At 44.6% G+C, this 15,505-nt stretch overlaps 1 protein-coding gene across 1 annotated transcript in view; it reads left to right on the forward strand.

Moving 5' to 3' along the window:
• The window catches only part of CDK8 (cyclin dependent kinase 8), a 60,231-nt gene extending 55,862 nt beyond the window's left edge, over nt 1–4,369 (forward strand). Inside the window, exons 10-13 of the mRNA XM_073662458.1 lie at nt 630–727; nt 1,867–1,945; nt 2,134–2,292; nt 3,605–4,369. Coding sequence (XP_073518559.1) covers nt 630–727; nt 1,867–1,945; nt 2,134–2,292; nt 3,605–3,730 — 462 coding nt within the window. The 3' untranslated portion in view covers nt 3,731–4,369. The remainder of the gene's footprint in view (nt 1–629; nt 728–1,866; nt 1,946–2,133; nt 2,293–3,604) is intronic.
• Nucleotides 4,370–15,505: the final 11,136 nt, after the last annotated feature.

Here is a 15,505-nt window from a genome sequence, read left to right on the forward strand (position 1 = left end):
TTTGGTTTATAAAAGCACCATGTGGTTGAGGGGTTGTTTAATACTTTTATATTGATAACCTATACTCAGGTTAGGTCATAAATATCAGATTGGTGAGGGTGCGTCACCCGGGACACCCACTGATCAACTGCTCTGGGTGCTGGCGGCGGCCGCATGGGATCAGTTACTTAGCAGAACAGCACAGCGCCATCAACTGTATAGTGGCCATAGCCAAGTACTGCAGATCCAAACCCAGTCACCTGAATAGGGATGGGTGCAGTACTCGGCCACTATGCAGTTGATAAAGCTGTGCAGCGGATCACACCCGATTGGTGATGGTAGTTCATCGATACTAAATTAGTGGACAACCCTTTTAAGCCTTGGTTCCTATATGCCATCAGGCGCACAAAACTTAAAATGAAAAGTATATGCCTTTTCTTTTGCTTTGCTGCTCTGTGCATCAGATGCAGGTCCGGGAAAACTCCCTACAATGGCTTCTAATCCTGAGATCTCAACTTTTTTACCCTCGGCGTATAGGACACTTAAAAGAAGGATAAATCAGGATTGGGATATGCAGAATACAGACAGATTTATTGGGTGATTATTGGTCAAAGAATAGCAAAATGTTGTTTTTTTTTTTCTTTTCAAAGCTTCAGAAATTGCTGACAATGGACCCGATAAAACGAATTTCCTCTGAGCAAGCTATGCAGGATCCATATTTCCTAGAAGACCCGCTCCCTACATCAGAGTAAGTGACTCGCCATAACCCTACTTTCTTCTTTACATATAGCACAGGCCTCACTCTGCCAGATAATGGCAGTATATACACCAACCAGTAAATCGTATTCCCCTTTAATCTTGTCTCAAGGGGTCCGATTCTCCGGTAACTATAGGAAGGGGGGGTTAACGGTAGTTTCAGATTAGTTCTCCTTTATCTATTGAGCTTGGAAACTATGACACGTTGCTCTGTAATTGATCAGATACTGACCTAGTGATCAGGATTTTTATACTATGTTATTAGAGAGATAGGTAGATCTCTCTGTCTAGATTTATAAAAATCAAGATTAACAAACCTGGAGAGAGGGATGGCATCCCGGACTTCACTAATTTAATAGGAGTTCTCCTATCGCTAGGATATTTGAAGACTTGGATGGCGCCGCTCTGTAGGGGAAAGTGGTGCACTACACCAGAGCTCATTCCCCTTTATTCTCAGGATCGATGGGAGGCCCAGAATCCAGACCTACATTTGTTATAAAGTGATGGATTGTCCTAGCGGTATGACATCGCTTTATATAAATGGGAAAAACCTCGTTGAACTAATGAGGTGTGTGACTTCTCATGATCACCCCTCTCCAAAAGCCAGGCTGAGATCAGATGGATCCAACTTCATACCCTCCATCACTGAGGGAAGAAATCTGTGGCTAGCCAAGGCCTCCCCCTTTAGTATTGGGCTATGTTCGCACAGTTATTTTGAGGTGGAAAAATACAATTGGATTTTCAAGAGGGCAATCTACATGAAAAGTCCATGCGGTTTTTTGATATCTTCCATTCTGATATTTTTTTCTTCTTCCCCTCCCCCCCCAACATTTTTGCAGCTCTTAGACTTCAATACAAAGTTTTGATGCTGATTAAACAATTAATATTTACCCACAACTTCAGTATTAAAACCACATCACAAAACAAAAAAATAACTCCTATTCCCAAATCGATGGGAAGCGGTTTTTCAATGTAGTTCAATGGAATTTTAGAGTGGAAAATGTCAAGTAGGAGGAAGTGTTCCCCCTATAAAGTTGAGATGTCCTATTAGGACACACTGAGGGGGCTTTTGATAGTAAGACGACCCCTTTAAACCATCTATAACTGTAATGACCAGTTGTTCTGCTGCAGTGTCTTTGCAGGCTGCCAAATTCCTTACCCGAAGAGGGAGTTCCTCACTGAAGAGGAGCCTGATGATAAGGGGGACAAGGTAGGTTTCATGGCTGCAGGGTGTAAATCCCAGCAGTATATTGAGGACCGCAATACATACACATAAGCACACTGAAAAATTGATCACTTTTGTGTTTGCAACTAATAGAAACTGTGAGGTCTTCATCGTAAACCAAACTTATTTTTTGTTTGTTCCTCACTATAATAATTCAGTTTAAATCTCTCTAGAAAAATCAACAGCAGCAGCAAGGCAATAACCATACGAATGGCACCGGGCACCCAGGAAACCAAGATAACAGCCACGCACAAGGGCCGCCGCTGAAGAAAGTGAGGGTCGTTCCCCCTACCACTACCTCAGGTGGTCTCATCATGACCTCAGACTATCAGGTAATGGCTCTGCATATCTCCGTCACTTGGTCATACACATGTACAATAAAAGTGTCTGCCTAGTACACCGGTTTTTGTTTTTTAGTAGAAATTGGCTCACTGTTGCAGGATTATGTAGTACATTTTGCATACTGACAAATAGTCTTGTAGAAATTGTTCTATTTATGTCTGCGAAATGATGGAGGGTAATGATGGAGGGTGGAGCTTAGCCAAGGGGGCAAGGCTTAACAGCGTCTATCCTACTGATGGGGGGAGGCTCCTGCTGCAGCAGTTGTTACCGTCAATCACAGGATACTGACGAGTAGAGACGTGTATGACCTAGGTCACACAGACTATTTTGTTACATTTCTCCGTTTTAAAGGGTTTGTCCACTACTTGGACAACCCCTTCAAAATCTGTTTTCCCATCATAAAATAGCACCTATACTCCCCTCTGGTGCCATTCTGGCCGTGTGCCAGGCTGGATCTGATTTTTTTTTTTATATTTTTCCTTTTTCAGTCTGTCCGTTTCATTTATGTTGTATCCCAAAAAAAAAAAAAAAATCAAACTACTTTTCTTACCCATTAGACAGTGAAAAACAGGCAGCACTTCACTTGAGTGGGAGAGTTTTTTTTTTTTTTTGTTTGTTTGTTTTTTTGCTTGTTCAAAAAAACCCGTTCTTTTCATGCATGTCTTGTGATTTTGGTTGTGATTTTATAATTCAGACATTTTGCGTGTCCTGTAACAAAGCCTATGAATAAAATACCACTGACAACAAAAAAGGAATCTTGGGCCAGTTTCACACGAGCGTATTTAACGGTTTGTATACTGACTGCAATGCCCAGTTTGACGGTGGGTCTTCCTACCCGAACGCACTGCCTTATATGTGTCTATAAGGGCGCAGTCAGCCATATAAGTGGGACCCTGATCGGAATGCAGTGCGTGGACTGGCCGGCAGCTCTCCCCACGGGAACTTCATGTATTGTTATGCAGTTGTCAAGTTCTGGCCAGGAGAGCCACCAGCCAGTCTGTGCACTGCCTTCTGATCTGGGTCCCATTTATATGGAACGCATAGGCTGTAAGTTCGCATCTAGAGACCCACGGTCAGTCCGGTCCGTATATGGACCGTGAAATACACTTATGATGACTTGGTCTAAGTTGGAGGAGGGGGGGGGGCACTTTTCTATTTCCCTCTTCACTTAAAACTAATACCTTGGCACAATATATTTTGGAGGAAAAACACACATGAGAAAACGCTGAAAAAAGACCGTTTATTTTTTTCTGCAAATGTATATAACCTGATTTTTTTTGTACTTTTTTTTAATCTCTTTAGCGTTCCAATCCACATGCTGCCTATCCAAACCCTGGACCAAGCACATCACAACCTCAGAGCAGCATGGGATATTCGACTACCTCCCAGCAGCCTCCACAATACTCCCATCAGACTCACCGGTACTGAGCCGTACCCCGAGACCAGGAAACGTCAATGCACTGTTGCTTGGGCTACAGGACTGAGCTTGTGGCCGCCTGCCTGGAGCCTGGCTTTGGAATGTACTGTACATCTACACCTTTAAAAAAAATAAAATTAAAATAAAAAAAAAATAAAGCAAAAAAAATAAAAAAATGTCCAAAAGCCACGTTACCCAACATTTCACCGAATGTAGATCCCACGTGGAGGTTCGACGTGAGAAAGCGCTCAAATCTTAGCACAGTCGATATTGTGAATTTGCTACTTCCATAGTATACTTGAAAATGGTATAAATCGACCAATGCATTTCTTTCAGTGACGCTAGCTGTTGAAGCTGTGAAGTATGCTTGGAACAAACAGTTTTTTTTTCTTTATTGTATGTGGTGACTGTAAGAATATTATCAATTGACCAATTTTTTTTTTTTTTTTTTTTCTAAATGATAATTACCATTATCATCATTGCACAAAGCTGGAACAAACTCCTCCAGATCATCATACCTTTTTACTTTTTCCGTTTGCATTGTATACTTTGTGGGATGATCCGTATTATCACAGTGATCAGTATTTTTTTTTTCTTTTTAATCAGCAATTTTGTTACATATTGCTCCCATTTTTAAACCTTTTTTTTTTTCATTCTTAATACGAGCCTCCCAAAGAGATCCTGAATTTTTGAATAACTTCTTAACTTGACTGGTATTAAAGCTGCTATACGATAGTAAAATGTCTGAAACTGATTTGAATCCGTTTGCTCCGGCAAACAAGCAAAAAATAAAATAATTTTAAAAAAAGGAAGAAAAAAAAATCAATTGTCCTAGTTTTTTCCTGTTGACTTGTGAGCATGCTATGGAATTTTATTCTTTAAAAAAGCAAAAACAATGAGCATGAAAGTTGCTCGTGTTCAGACGCCGCGTCTGTTCGGATCTTTCTCGGCTGGCTTGGTGTAGTGGATTTCAGATCAGTTCCTATTTGGTTTTATTTAGTCGGCACCTTACTTTAGGGTGAATATTGTTACAGCGGAGGACGTGGGGTAGGAAAGCCTTAGAATTTACAAGGAAAACAAACTGTAACATACAATGTACTGTATCAAACTATTTTACATGAATGACAAGTATTCTGATTTAAAAAAAAAAAAAAAAAAAATCAACATTGTTAAAGCAAAGGGTGTTAAGTAATAAATTTATTTTTCATAAAACAAAAGGATTATTTGTGTGTTTATCACAAAGTAGTTTAGTTTGGTTTGCAGCGCTGTAGAGAAAGGAGAACACTCCCATCAGCGTCAGACCCGCACCTCTCTGATATTGATGTCCTGTGGTAAGGATCACCTCCCCCCTGTTCCTGTTGCAGACACCCGGTGTGAACACCCCTCCCCCCCAAAAAAAAATCAATCAATTCTGTTGCAAAACATTGGTCATTGTGTTGTCCGATTTGAACTTGGACAGCAGACGTCCGTATGATATGCTGATGTGAACAAGCCCTAAAGAAAGGAACCAGTGCAAAAATTTAATGAAACTGAATTACAATAATTTTAAGACAAAAATGTCTTGATTTCAGTAGGGCAAAAAAAGCCCCTCAATATCCTTTTTAATATCGAAGTCATAGAAACCACTTTAATCATTATATTTTTTAATCTCAAAAGACAGAACAAGTTTCTAATTGGAGTTATTTAAAAAAAAAAAAATTATATATGTACGGTATGTTGATGTGACTGGATACTTTATTTCTTTTGCTACTTCCTAATATTTTTAGTAAATTGTGTTTAAAAAATGCACAATATTAGGTATTGCTCCACTGCCTTTGTTGAAGAGGATTCAGACAGCGACTGAGCTACTGAGCATGTGAGACCCACGGGACTGCTTAGAACGCTCCAGCATATTCTGCATCAGTCTTCATCAGGTCTCCCATAGTTTCCCTATCTTAGAAAGCGGTACCTCTCCCTCGCTTCAGTTGGTTTCCTGTCCTTGATGGGAACCTGTCTGAAAGAAGGATGTTCATACTTACCTGGGCCTGTTTTGGTGTGTAAGAGCGGGCGCCAGCCTATGCACCAGGTTCCAGAAGCGCCGTCCGCGGTTCCCTGGAGCCATGTCCGAGCGTGCGCAGGCGGTGAGGAGGGCTCCGGCTCCCCGCATACCGCTGCTCTGCCCTCTCCCTGCCGCAGGCTCCTGACTGTCCGAACGCTGGGAGCGGCGTCTTCCGGGTGTGACGCGCCTGATGTCATGGCGTGGTGCATGCTGAGAGAGGCGTGCCTGATGACGTCAGGGGTCGGCACCCGGATCCATCATGGCAGCGTCCTGTAAGCGCTTGCCGGCCGGCTTTTGAAACCTCGGCCGGCAGGCATCAGGAGGGGGGAGGACACCTGAACCAGAGGAGGTTCCAGATGTGCCCTACTTTAGGTGGGGGGGTTGTCCTGGTCAAACGCTGCCTATACTCGTGCTTGTGGTATAGCAGCTATGGCAGACCAGGACAGCCAGGAGCAGCAGCAGCTGACCCCTCCATCTCGGCAACGCCAGCGGAAGCAGTCGGACGCCTCTCACATGGACAGCCGCTCCAGCAACCGTAGCGGCAGCCGGAGAAGTAAGGTGTTGGACGCTTCAGAGCCATTCATCTTATGTCCCGCCACAGCCTTCAAATCCGGTACCCTTTTGTGACTTGAGGGGTGAGTGATCTTCGTGAATGTCACTTAATCGTAATGGGAAGTTATGTGCTTCATTCCTTAGGAACCTAAGAAGAGTAGCGCCAAACAGAAGCACAGGATTTGCGCCTTATGCCAAGTCCCCCTTTCCATAGATTGGCAGAAACAGCTTTGTGCAAGCTATATTAACCAAACCATAGCGGAGAGAACCCCGGATTTTGCTTCTAATTTGAGATCTGTAATCTGAGGTTCAAGATTCCCTAAAAGACTTACTTAAGGGGAAAGAGATCCCATAAGGATATCTCCTCCGACTATGATTCATCCTCCCAGTCGAACGATCCATGCCTCAGTGATTCATCATTCTTCTCTTCATCAGACAGTGGTAGGCCCTGTTTCCCTATTGAGGGTACAGACAAGTTGGTCAGAGCTGTCAGATCAACCATGGGGTTGAGGGAAGGGAAGGCAGCCAGGTACCTGGAGGACATTATGTTCGCAGGCCTGGAGGAAAAAAAAAGACGCTCCTTTCCTGTAAATCCTAAAATTCAGACCCTTATAGACCGGGAATGGAGGAAGCCTGAGAAATCGGGAGTGTTGCCCTCATCCTCTAAAAGAAGGTACCTTTTCGAGGATAGTGTCTCTGGGTCCTGGGATAAAATTCCTAAAGTTGACGGGTCTGTCGCCCGATCATCCAAAAAATCGGCCCTACCCCTGGAAGATTCGGACAGTCTAAAGGATGCTCTTGATAAGAAGGCAGATTCCTTCCTGCGTCACACCTGGGAAGCAGTGGCATGAGGCCTGAAACCAGCGGTAGCAGGCACTTGTGTCGCTAGGTCACTCATGGTGTGGCTTCAACAATTAGAAGACCAACTCAAGGATAAAAAGATATCCAGAGATAAAATGCTCTCCAATCTACCTTTACTACAGGCAGCGTCCGCTTTCCTTTCCGACTCCTCTGCGGATTTGGTTAAACTCGCTGCCAGGTCTGCAAAGTTATCTAACTCTGCCAGACGAGCCCTGTGGCTCAAGGGTTGCCCAGGAGACCTGTAGTCTAAACATAAACTATGTTCCCTTCCTTGTGATGGTAAACTCTTGTTTGGCCAGAAACTGGATTAGCTTTTGGAGAAGGCTGACAACAGGAAGAGAGGTTTCCCAGGGTTCACGGGGGACACAAAAAGGTCCTACTTTCGGAGGAAAAGATTTAACTGGGGTTGCCCTCCGGGAGAAAGGAAAAGATGGGAGCCCAGATCTAAAAGACTCTGGTTACATGTTTGGGGGGCCATCCTCCAGTACCAAAAGATCTTCCCAATTAAGCAGGGCTAGAGGTCGGGGGGAGGCTTTCCTATTTTATCCCAGCTTGGGAAGCCATTACTTCAAATCCCTGGGTGTTGAGTATCATAAAGAATGGGCTAAAGATACGCTTCAGTCAAATCACTCCCCGAACCTTCATGATCATCCCCAGGAGAAAGTCCAGGGAGGAGAAGATAGCACTAGAGTCGGAGGTGCTAGATTTAGTCAACAAGCAGGTCCTTCACGAAGTTTCAGATTCATAAAGGGGAAGGGGATTTTATTCCCTCCTATTTGTGATAAAAAACAAACAAATGGGTCCTTAAGGACCATTATCAACCTCAAAAGTCTACATCAGCTGATCGAGAACCGGACTTTCAAGATGGAACCAGTGAACTCTGCAGTAAAACTCCTACACCACAATTGTTTCATGGCAGTCATCGACCTAAAAGATGCCTACTATCACGTCCCAATCCATCCAGACTACCAGAAGTACTTAAGGGTAGCCCTATTCATCTAAGGGGAATTGAGGCATTTCCAATTTACTGCCCTACCCTTTGGACTCTCGATAGCACAGAGAGTGTTTACAAAAGGTTATAGCGGAGGTGACAGCTTTTCTCCAAATCAAAAACGTGGTGATTGTTCTCTACTTAGACCACTGTTCCGCTCAACTTTTAGAAAGTCAGGGCAGCCTTACATCAGCTAGGATGGTTGATAAATATTCAAAAATCAAAACGATCCCCCTCAAGAACTCAGATCTTTCGGAGCTTGACCCTAAATTCCCAACTCCAAGCCTGCTTCCTCCCAGAGGACAAGGTTTGCAAAATAATCAGCTTGGTCTCAAGGGCCATAGTCTCCAGTGATGTCCCTGAGAGGAGCAATGTCCTACTGGGCTCCATGACATCCTGTCTCCCAGCAATCAAATGGACCCAAGGTCATATGAGGCTTCTTCAGTGGAAAGTTCTGTCAGCGCAAAAATCCTTCAACGGACATTTAGAAAGAGGACTATCTCTTTCCCTAGATATGGTAGACTCCCTCTCATGGTGGGCAAACAGGGAGAATCTGACCTCAGGCTTGCAGTGGTCCAGACCAGTCGACCATACAATTACAACAGATGCAAGTGGCTCCTGCTGGGGGCGTCATCTAGCAGATCTCTCGGTTCAGGGGCTCTGGCTACGTCACAAAATAGGAAACTCATCAAACCTAAAAGAGGAGCTTTTGGCAGTGGAGAAATCCCTGATAGGCTTCCTTCCCCACATAAAGGGTCACCATGTCCAGATCAGGTCCGACAATCGGACGACAGTGGCTTATATAAATCACCCAGGGTTGAAAAAGATCACGCTCCCTGATGGTAGTGGCAAACACAATCCTGCAACTAGCAGAACAGCATCTCCCATCCCTCAGTGCTCTTTACATCCGGGGGGTGGAAAATTCAAGGGAAGATTTTCTCAGTCGCCACACTCTAAGACAGGGAGTGTGGGCTCTAAACCCGATAGTCGTCCAGCAGATTATCCAACTATGGGGGTCATCGGACATAGATTTGTTCGCCACCAGGGCGTACAGGAAGGTGGAGAGATTCTGTTTACTAGATCCGACAGAGAATCCCTATGCTGTAGACGCTCTCCAGATACCCTGGAAGTTTAGGAGGGCCTATACTTTTCCACCGATAGTAATGATCCCGGCAGTTGTGAGGACAATTCAGGAGGAGGGGGCAAGGATAATTCTGATAGCCCCCTTTTGGCCAAAAAGACCCTGGTTCTCCCTACTTCGTCTGTCAGTCTCAGATCCCTGGGTTCTGCTGGACAGGTCGGACCTTCTCATCCAGGGGCCGATGTTCCATGCACAAGCCAAAGGTTTCCATCTGGCGGCTTGGAATTTGAGAGGATGTTACTGAGGAATAGGGGGTTTTCACCGGGCCTAGTTTCCACCCTATTGGGTAGTAGGAAGCCCATAACAACTAAGATTTCTAGCAGAATCTGGGGAAAATTCCTGGATTTTATAGACTCCTCGTTGTCGGATAAACCTCCAATTAAAGATGTCCTAGAGTTTTTACAGAAGGGACGTGACCTGGGGTTAGCTACGGGAACACTTAAAGTTCAGGTGACCGCCCTAGGGGCTCTCCATAATTGCAAACTGACAGAGAACGGGTGGGTCTCTAGATTCATTAAATCCTGTTCCAGAGCTAAGCCAGTTCAGGCTCTGAGTTCCTCCCTGGAACCTGAATTTGGTTTTAAACGCACTCTCTGGCGACCCATTTGAACCCCTGCAGGTTATCTCTCCAAAGTTCCTCACCCTCAAAACCATTCTCCTAGTGGCCCTAACATCGGCCCGTAGGGTGAGTGACCTGCAGGCCCGTTCTGTCGATTCCCCCATATACCCAAATCCATGATGACCGGGTCGTCCTACGTACAGATCCGACGTACCTTCCGAAAGTAGTTTCCAGATTCCACTGTAATCAAGAGATTGGGCTTCCCTCATTCTACAGTAACCCAAAAAACCCCGGGGAGGATAGATTCCACAATCTAGATGTTAGAAGGGCTTTACTACAGTACATAGACATGACTAGTCAGTGGAGGAAGGCCCACTCCTTGTTTCTGGCCTTTCAGGGGAGTAGGAAAGGTCTCAGGGTGTCAAAGGGAACTATTTCTAGGTGGCTTAGGGAGGCCATTTTTCTAGCTTGCATATCTACAGGTGTTCCGGCACTGGACGGTATTAAAGCTCATTCCACCAGAGCTGTAGCGACCTCCTGGGCAGAGAGAGCAGATGTCTCAATTGACCAGATATGTAGAGCTGCTGTTTGGTCTGCACCATCCACCTTCTGCAAGCACTATCGGTTGGATCTATCCTCCTCTGACCTTACCTTTGGGAGAAGGGTACTTCAGGCGGTGGTCCCTCCCTAGGGTGCTCATATTCTCCAAAATTCTCTCAAGGTGTGCGGTCATGGGTGAGGGGAAAACATCAAGGTTACTTACCGGTAGCCGGTTTTTTATGAAACCATGATAGCACCCATAGTTTTTCCCCCCTGTCTTTCTCGCACCCTGGTGAGCACGTTACGTTTTGGGTGATTATATATATTGTAGGTGTTGGTTATGTGTCTAACCTTTTCTGGAGGTCCTCTCAATGCTCTGTAATCAACTTTATTTCAGACGGTTTCCTGTCCTTGGTGGGGCGGATCCCTCTCTCAAGGTGTGCTGTCATGGGTTCAGGAAAAACTGGCTACTGGTAAGTAACCTTGGTGTTTTCTTGGTGTCTCCCCCTCCAAGAAACTGCAAAACATACAATACTGTTTAAAATTTATAGTCAGGTGAGGGAACAATGCTGCACAATAAGAATGCTTCTAAAATAGCAGCGTTAATATTTACAATTCACAAAATGCAAAGTGAAAGAACAAAAGAGAAAAATCTAAATCAGATCAATATTTGGTGTGACCTCACTTTGCCTTCAAAACAGCATCAATTCTAGGTACACTTTTACTTTCACACAGGTTTTAAAGGAACTCAGCAGGGAGGTTGTTCCAAACATCTTGGAGAACTAACCACAGATCTTCTGTGGATGTCACTTGTGCAAATCCTTCTGTCTTAATATAATCCCAGACAGGCTGGATGATGCTTAGATCAGGGCACTGTGTGGGGCCATATCATCACTTCCAGGACTCCTTGTTCTTCTTTATGCTGAAGATAGTTCTTAATGAAATTGATTGTATGTTTCAGGTCGTTGTCCTGCTACGGAATAAATATGGAACTAGTCTGTCTCCCCCCTGATGGTATTACATGATCAAAATCCGCATCAGGGATCCCGAAAAGTGAAAGATTTTCAAGCTTTCCGTCTTGGTGCTGCTTCACAAGAGAATGAATAGCACATCTTGAAGCCCCAGTCGGTTGTGAAATCTTTGCCTGGTAGTAGAGACCTTGATGATGCAGTATACTACCTTGTGCCTTGTTTCTGTGCTCATTCTTGCCATTCTGTATGACCTGTGACATGAAACGGTCTTCTGCAACTTTGTAGCAGTTTGGCTGTTCCTCAGCCAGTTTTAAGCTTTATACACAACGGTTTCTGTTTCAGTTAATGACGGTTTTAACCTACTATTGAAAAAGATGATCATTTATCACCTTTTTTGGTATAACTGGTTACTCATACACCTGACTCTAATCCTACAAAATCCCTGACTTTGTGCAAGTGTACCTGGAAGATGCTGTTTTGAAGAAAAAGGGCGGTCACACCAAATATTGATGTGATATTTTAGATTTCTCTTTTGTTCATTCACTTTATATTTTATTTGATTAAAAATAGAAGTTTATTTTTTTTTTTAAATCTTGCTTTGCAGCATTTTTTTTTCCAACCCCTGCCTAAAAGTTTTGCACAGTATTGTATGTACATGGGATTGGAGTGCATCCCTACCGAAGAGAATCTGATTGGTGCGTAATACCAGACGCAGCCCGTGAACAAGAATGGTGCTGTTCAAAAAAATAAATCCACCCCCCCATTCGCCTCACTAATTTTTCACAGTGAATGGGATGTCTTGGGTATACACATCAGTGTAAATACTTTATTTATTTATATATATATATATATATATATATATATATATATATATTAAAATACCAATTGCTTGCCTTGTTTGTGCTGCTTTCTTCTTTGTCACAATCTTGATGTACCTGAAATGTCTGGACAGGCTCAGCTAGTCACCAGCTGGCTGTGGCGGGTCCCTGATGCAGTGATTGGCTGAGCCTGTCCAATCACCAGCTGGCTGTGGCGGGTCTCTGATGCAGTGATTGGCTGAGCCTGTCCAATCACCAGCTGGCTGTGGCAGGTCCCTGATGCAGTGATTGGCTGAGCCTGTCCAATCACCAGCTGGCTGTGGCGGGTCTCTGATGCAGTGATTGGCTGAGCCTGTCCAATCACCAGCTGGCTGGGGCGGGTCCCTGATGCAGCGATTGGCTGAGCCTGTCCAATCACCAGCTGGCTGTGGCGGGTCTCTGATGCAGTGATTGGCTGAGCCTGTCCAATCACCAGCTGGCTGTGGCGGGTCTCTGATGCAGTGATTGGCTGAGCCTGTCCAATCACCAGCTGGCTGTGGCGGGTCCCTGATGCAGCGATTGGCTGAGCCTGTCCAATCACCAGCTGGCTGTGGCGGGTCTCTGATGCAGTGATTGGCTGAGCCTGTCCAATCACCAGCTGGCTGTGGCGGGTCCCTGATGCAGTGATTGGCTGAGCCTGTCCAATCACCAGCTGGCTGTGGCGGGTCCCTGATGCAGTGATTGGCTGAGCCTGTCCAATCACCAGCTGGCTGTGGCGGGTCTCTGATGCAGTGATTGGCTGAGCCTGTCCAATCACCAGCTGGCTGTGGCGGGTCTCTGATGCAGTGATTGGCTGAGCCTGTCCAATCACCAGCTGGCTGTGGCGGGTCTCTGATGCAGTGATTGGCTGAGCCTGTCCAGACATTTCCGGTGTCACAAGACCTTGAAGTGGAAACCAGCAGAGACGGGGTAAGTATTACAACTTTTTTTTTTTTTTAGACCCCTCAATATCCCTAGTTAAAGGGACTCTATTGAACGGCTATCCTGTGCTGACAAAGTCCCGCCACTCCATGCTTAACCTGCTTGTTTTCCATCGTGCCAGTTACTTCCACACACTAATCCGTGGCTCCCGGATCTGATAACGGAGCGCAGCTCTGAATTAAATCTTGCATCAGGAATAAATCAAGCTTAGAAATATTCAGATCATTTAGCTTTAAATCAAAAGATAAGCGGCTAATTAAACCTAAGCTCCAGGATTTTAATTAACTTTGACCTACATTTATACAGGAAAAAAACAAAACTGAATGGTGCTGTCTGAAATCCAATTACACACACAAAAATGTCCCTGTAAATACAGCAATAAATAGAGCAGGGACACAACTGTGTGACTCTTCTCATATCTGGAGAGGATACATAAGAGAACATGCACAGCGCCATGTTACAGCTCCAACCAATCAGCACTCTGCTTTTATGCTTTAAGCAGCTCCAGTAATGTGAAAGCTGCAACATGATTGGTTGCAATGGGAATGACTCAGTACTTAAAGGGGATTGTCCACCTTTGGGAACAAGTATTCACACTTAGTTTTTTGTTTATAAAAGTGTGTATTGTGCATGTAATATAGTGTGGGTGTATTAATGTACTACTAAAATTAAATTTTATAATTGGGTTTCATTAAAAAAAAAATTTGCACAGATTGCTTCCTTCCTGTAGCATCTGGGTTGCACAACTTATTGCTGGCTACAGAATGGGTTAACTGAGAATCTGTCAGTGAGCTCATTCTGACAGTCAAGTGGGAGAGGTCGAACTCTTATCCTCTTTTTCCCAGCTCCTCTCAGTTGATTTAGGACCACAGACATCTAGCCTGAAAAAGGCGAATGGTGCAAAATGTTAAATCAAACCGAATTGCAAAAATGTTTTGTTTTCAGCCCAAGATACATACATTAAAGTAGAAAAAAATATGTCTCCAGCGGTAGGTGACTTTAAGGAGTAGTGCTATCTCCAACATTTATGGCATATTCACAAAGAATATGGCAAAAATGTCTAATAGACGCTTTCTCAGAGATTTTTGGAACTTCCATACAGGTTAATAGAGAGATGCGCATGCTTGGCTAGCTCTCCATTCTAGACGCGGCCCCATTATCAAGATTGTGTCTCGGGTGGGACAACCATCTAAATGACCCGCACAGCAGAGTCCCCAATAAGACAAGGTCACATGTATAATATGTCCAGGGGCTGCAATATCGCACCTTCTAGATCAGTGATTGCCAACCACTGACTGCCCATATAATGCCTGCTACAGCTGTTTGCCAACCACTGACTGCCCATATAATGCCTGCTACAGCTGTTTGCCAACCACTGACTGCCCATATAATGCCTGCTACAGCTGTTTGCCAACCACTGACTGCCCATATAATGCCCGCTACAGCTGTTTGCCAACCACTGACTGCCTATACATTGCCCGCTACAGCTGTTTGCCAACCACTGACTGCCCATATAATGCCTGCTACAGCTGTTTGCCAACCACTGACTGCCTATACATTGCACGCTACAGCTGTTTGCCAACCACTGACTGCCCATATAATGCCTGCTACAGCTGTTTGCCAACCACTGACTGCCTATACATTGCCCGCTACAGCTGTTTGCCAACCAGACTGCCCATATAATGCCTGCTACAGCTGTTTGCCAACCACTGACTGCCTATACATTGCACGCTACAGCTATTTGCCAACCACTGACTGCCCATATAATGCCCGCTACAGCTATTTGCCAACCACTGACTGCCCATATAATGCCCGCTACAGCTGTTTGCCAACCACTGACTGCCCATATAATGCCTGCTACAGCTGTTTGCCAACCACTGACTGCCTATACATTGCCCGCTACAGCTGTTTGCCAACCAGACTGCCCATATAATGCCTGCTACAGCTGTTTGCCAACCACTGACTGCCTATACATTGCCCGCTACAGCTGTTTGCCAACCAGACTGCCCATATAATGCCCGCTACAGCTGTTTGCCAACCACTGACTGCCCATATAATGCCCGCTGCAGCGACAATTGCGCGTATATTCATCATTGTGTGTATAATGCGTTTGGATAGATTTTATAAGGCTTCATTCAGACATCGTTTTTTCACGAACATGTTCTATCTGTGTTTTTCGTGGAGAGAACGACCCATTGTTGTCTATGGGTCTGTTCACATGTTTGTGTTTTTTTGCAAATCGAGCATCTGCGCAAAACTGACTCATTCACATTAATGGGTCAAAAAAAAAAAGACTGCACGTAGATGCCATGCGAAGAACAAAAGAGCAGAAAAAGAAATTCATGTAAAATTTTA

The sequence above is a fragment of the Phyllobates terribilis genome, unplaced genomic scaffold (genome assembly GCF_046119375.1).
Source record: "Phyllobates terribilis strain yellow unplaced genomic scaffold, ASM4611937v1 Scaffold_2__4_contigs__length_985480577, whole genome shotgun sequence".
NCBI lineage: Eukaryota > Metazoa > Chordata > Amphibia > Anura > Dendrobatidae > Phyllobates > Phyllobates terribilis.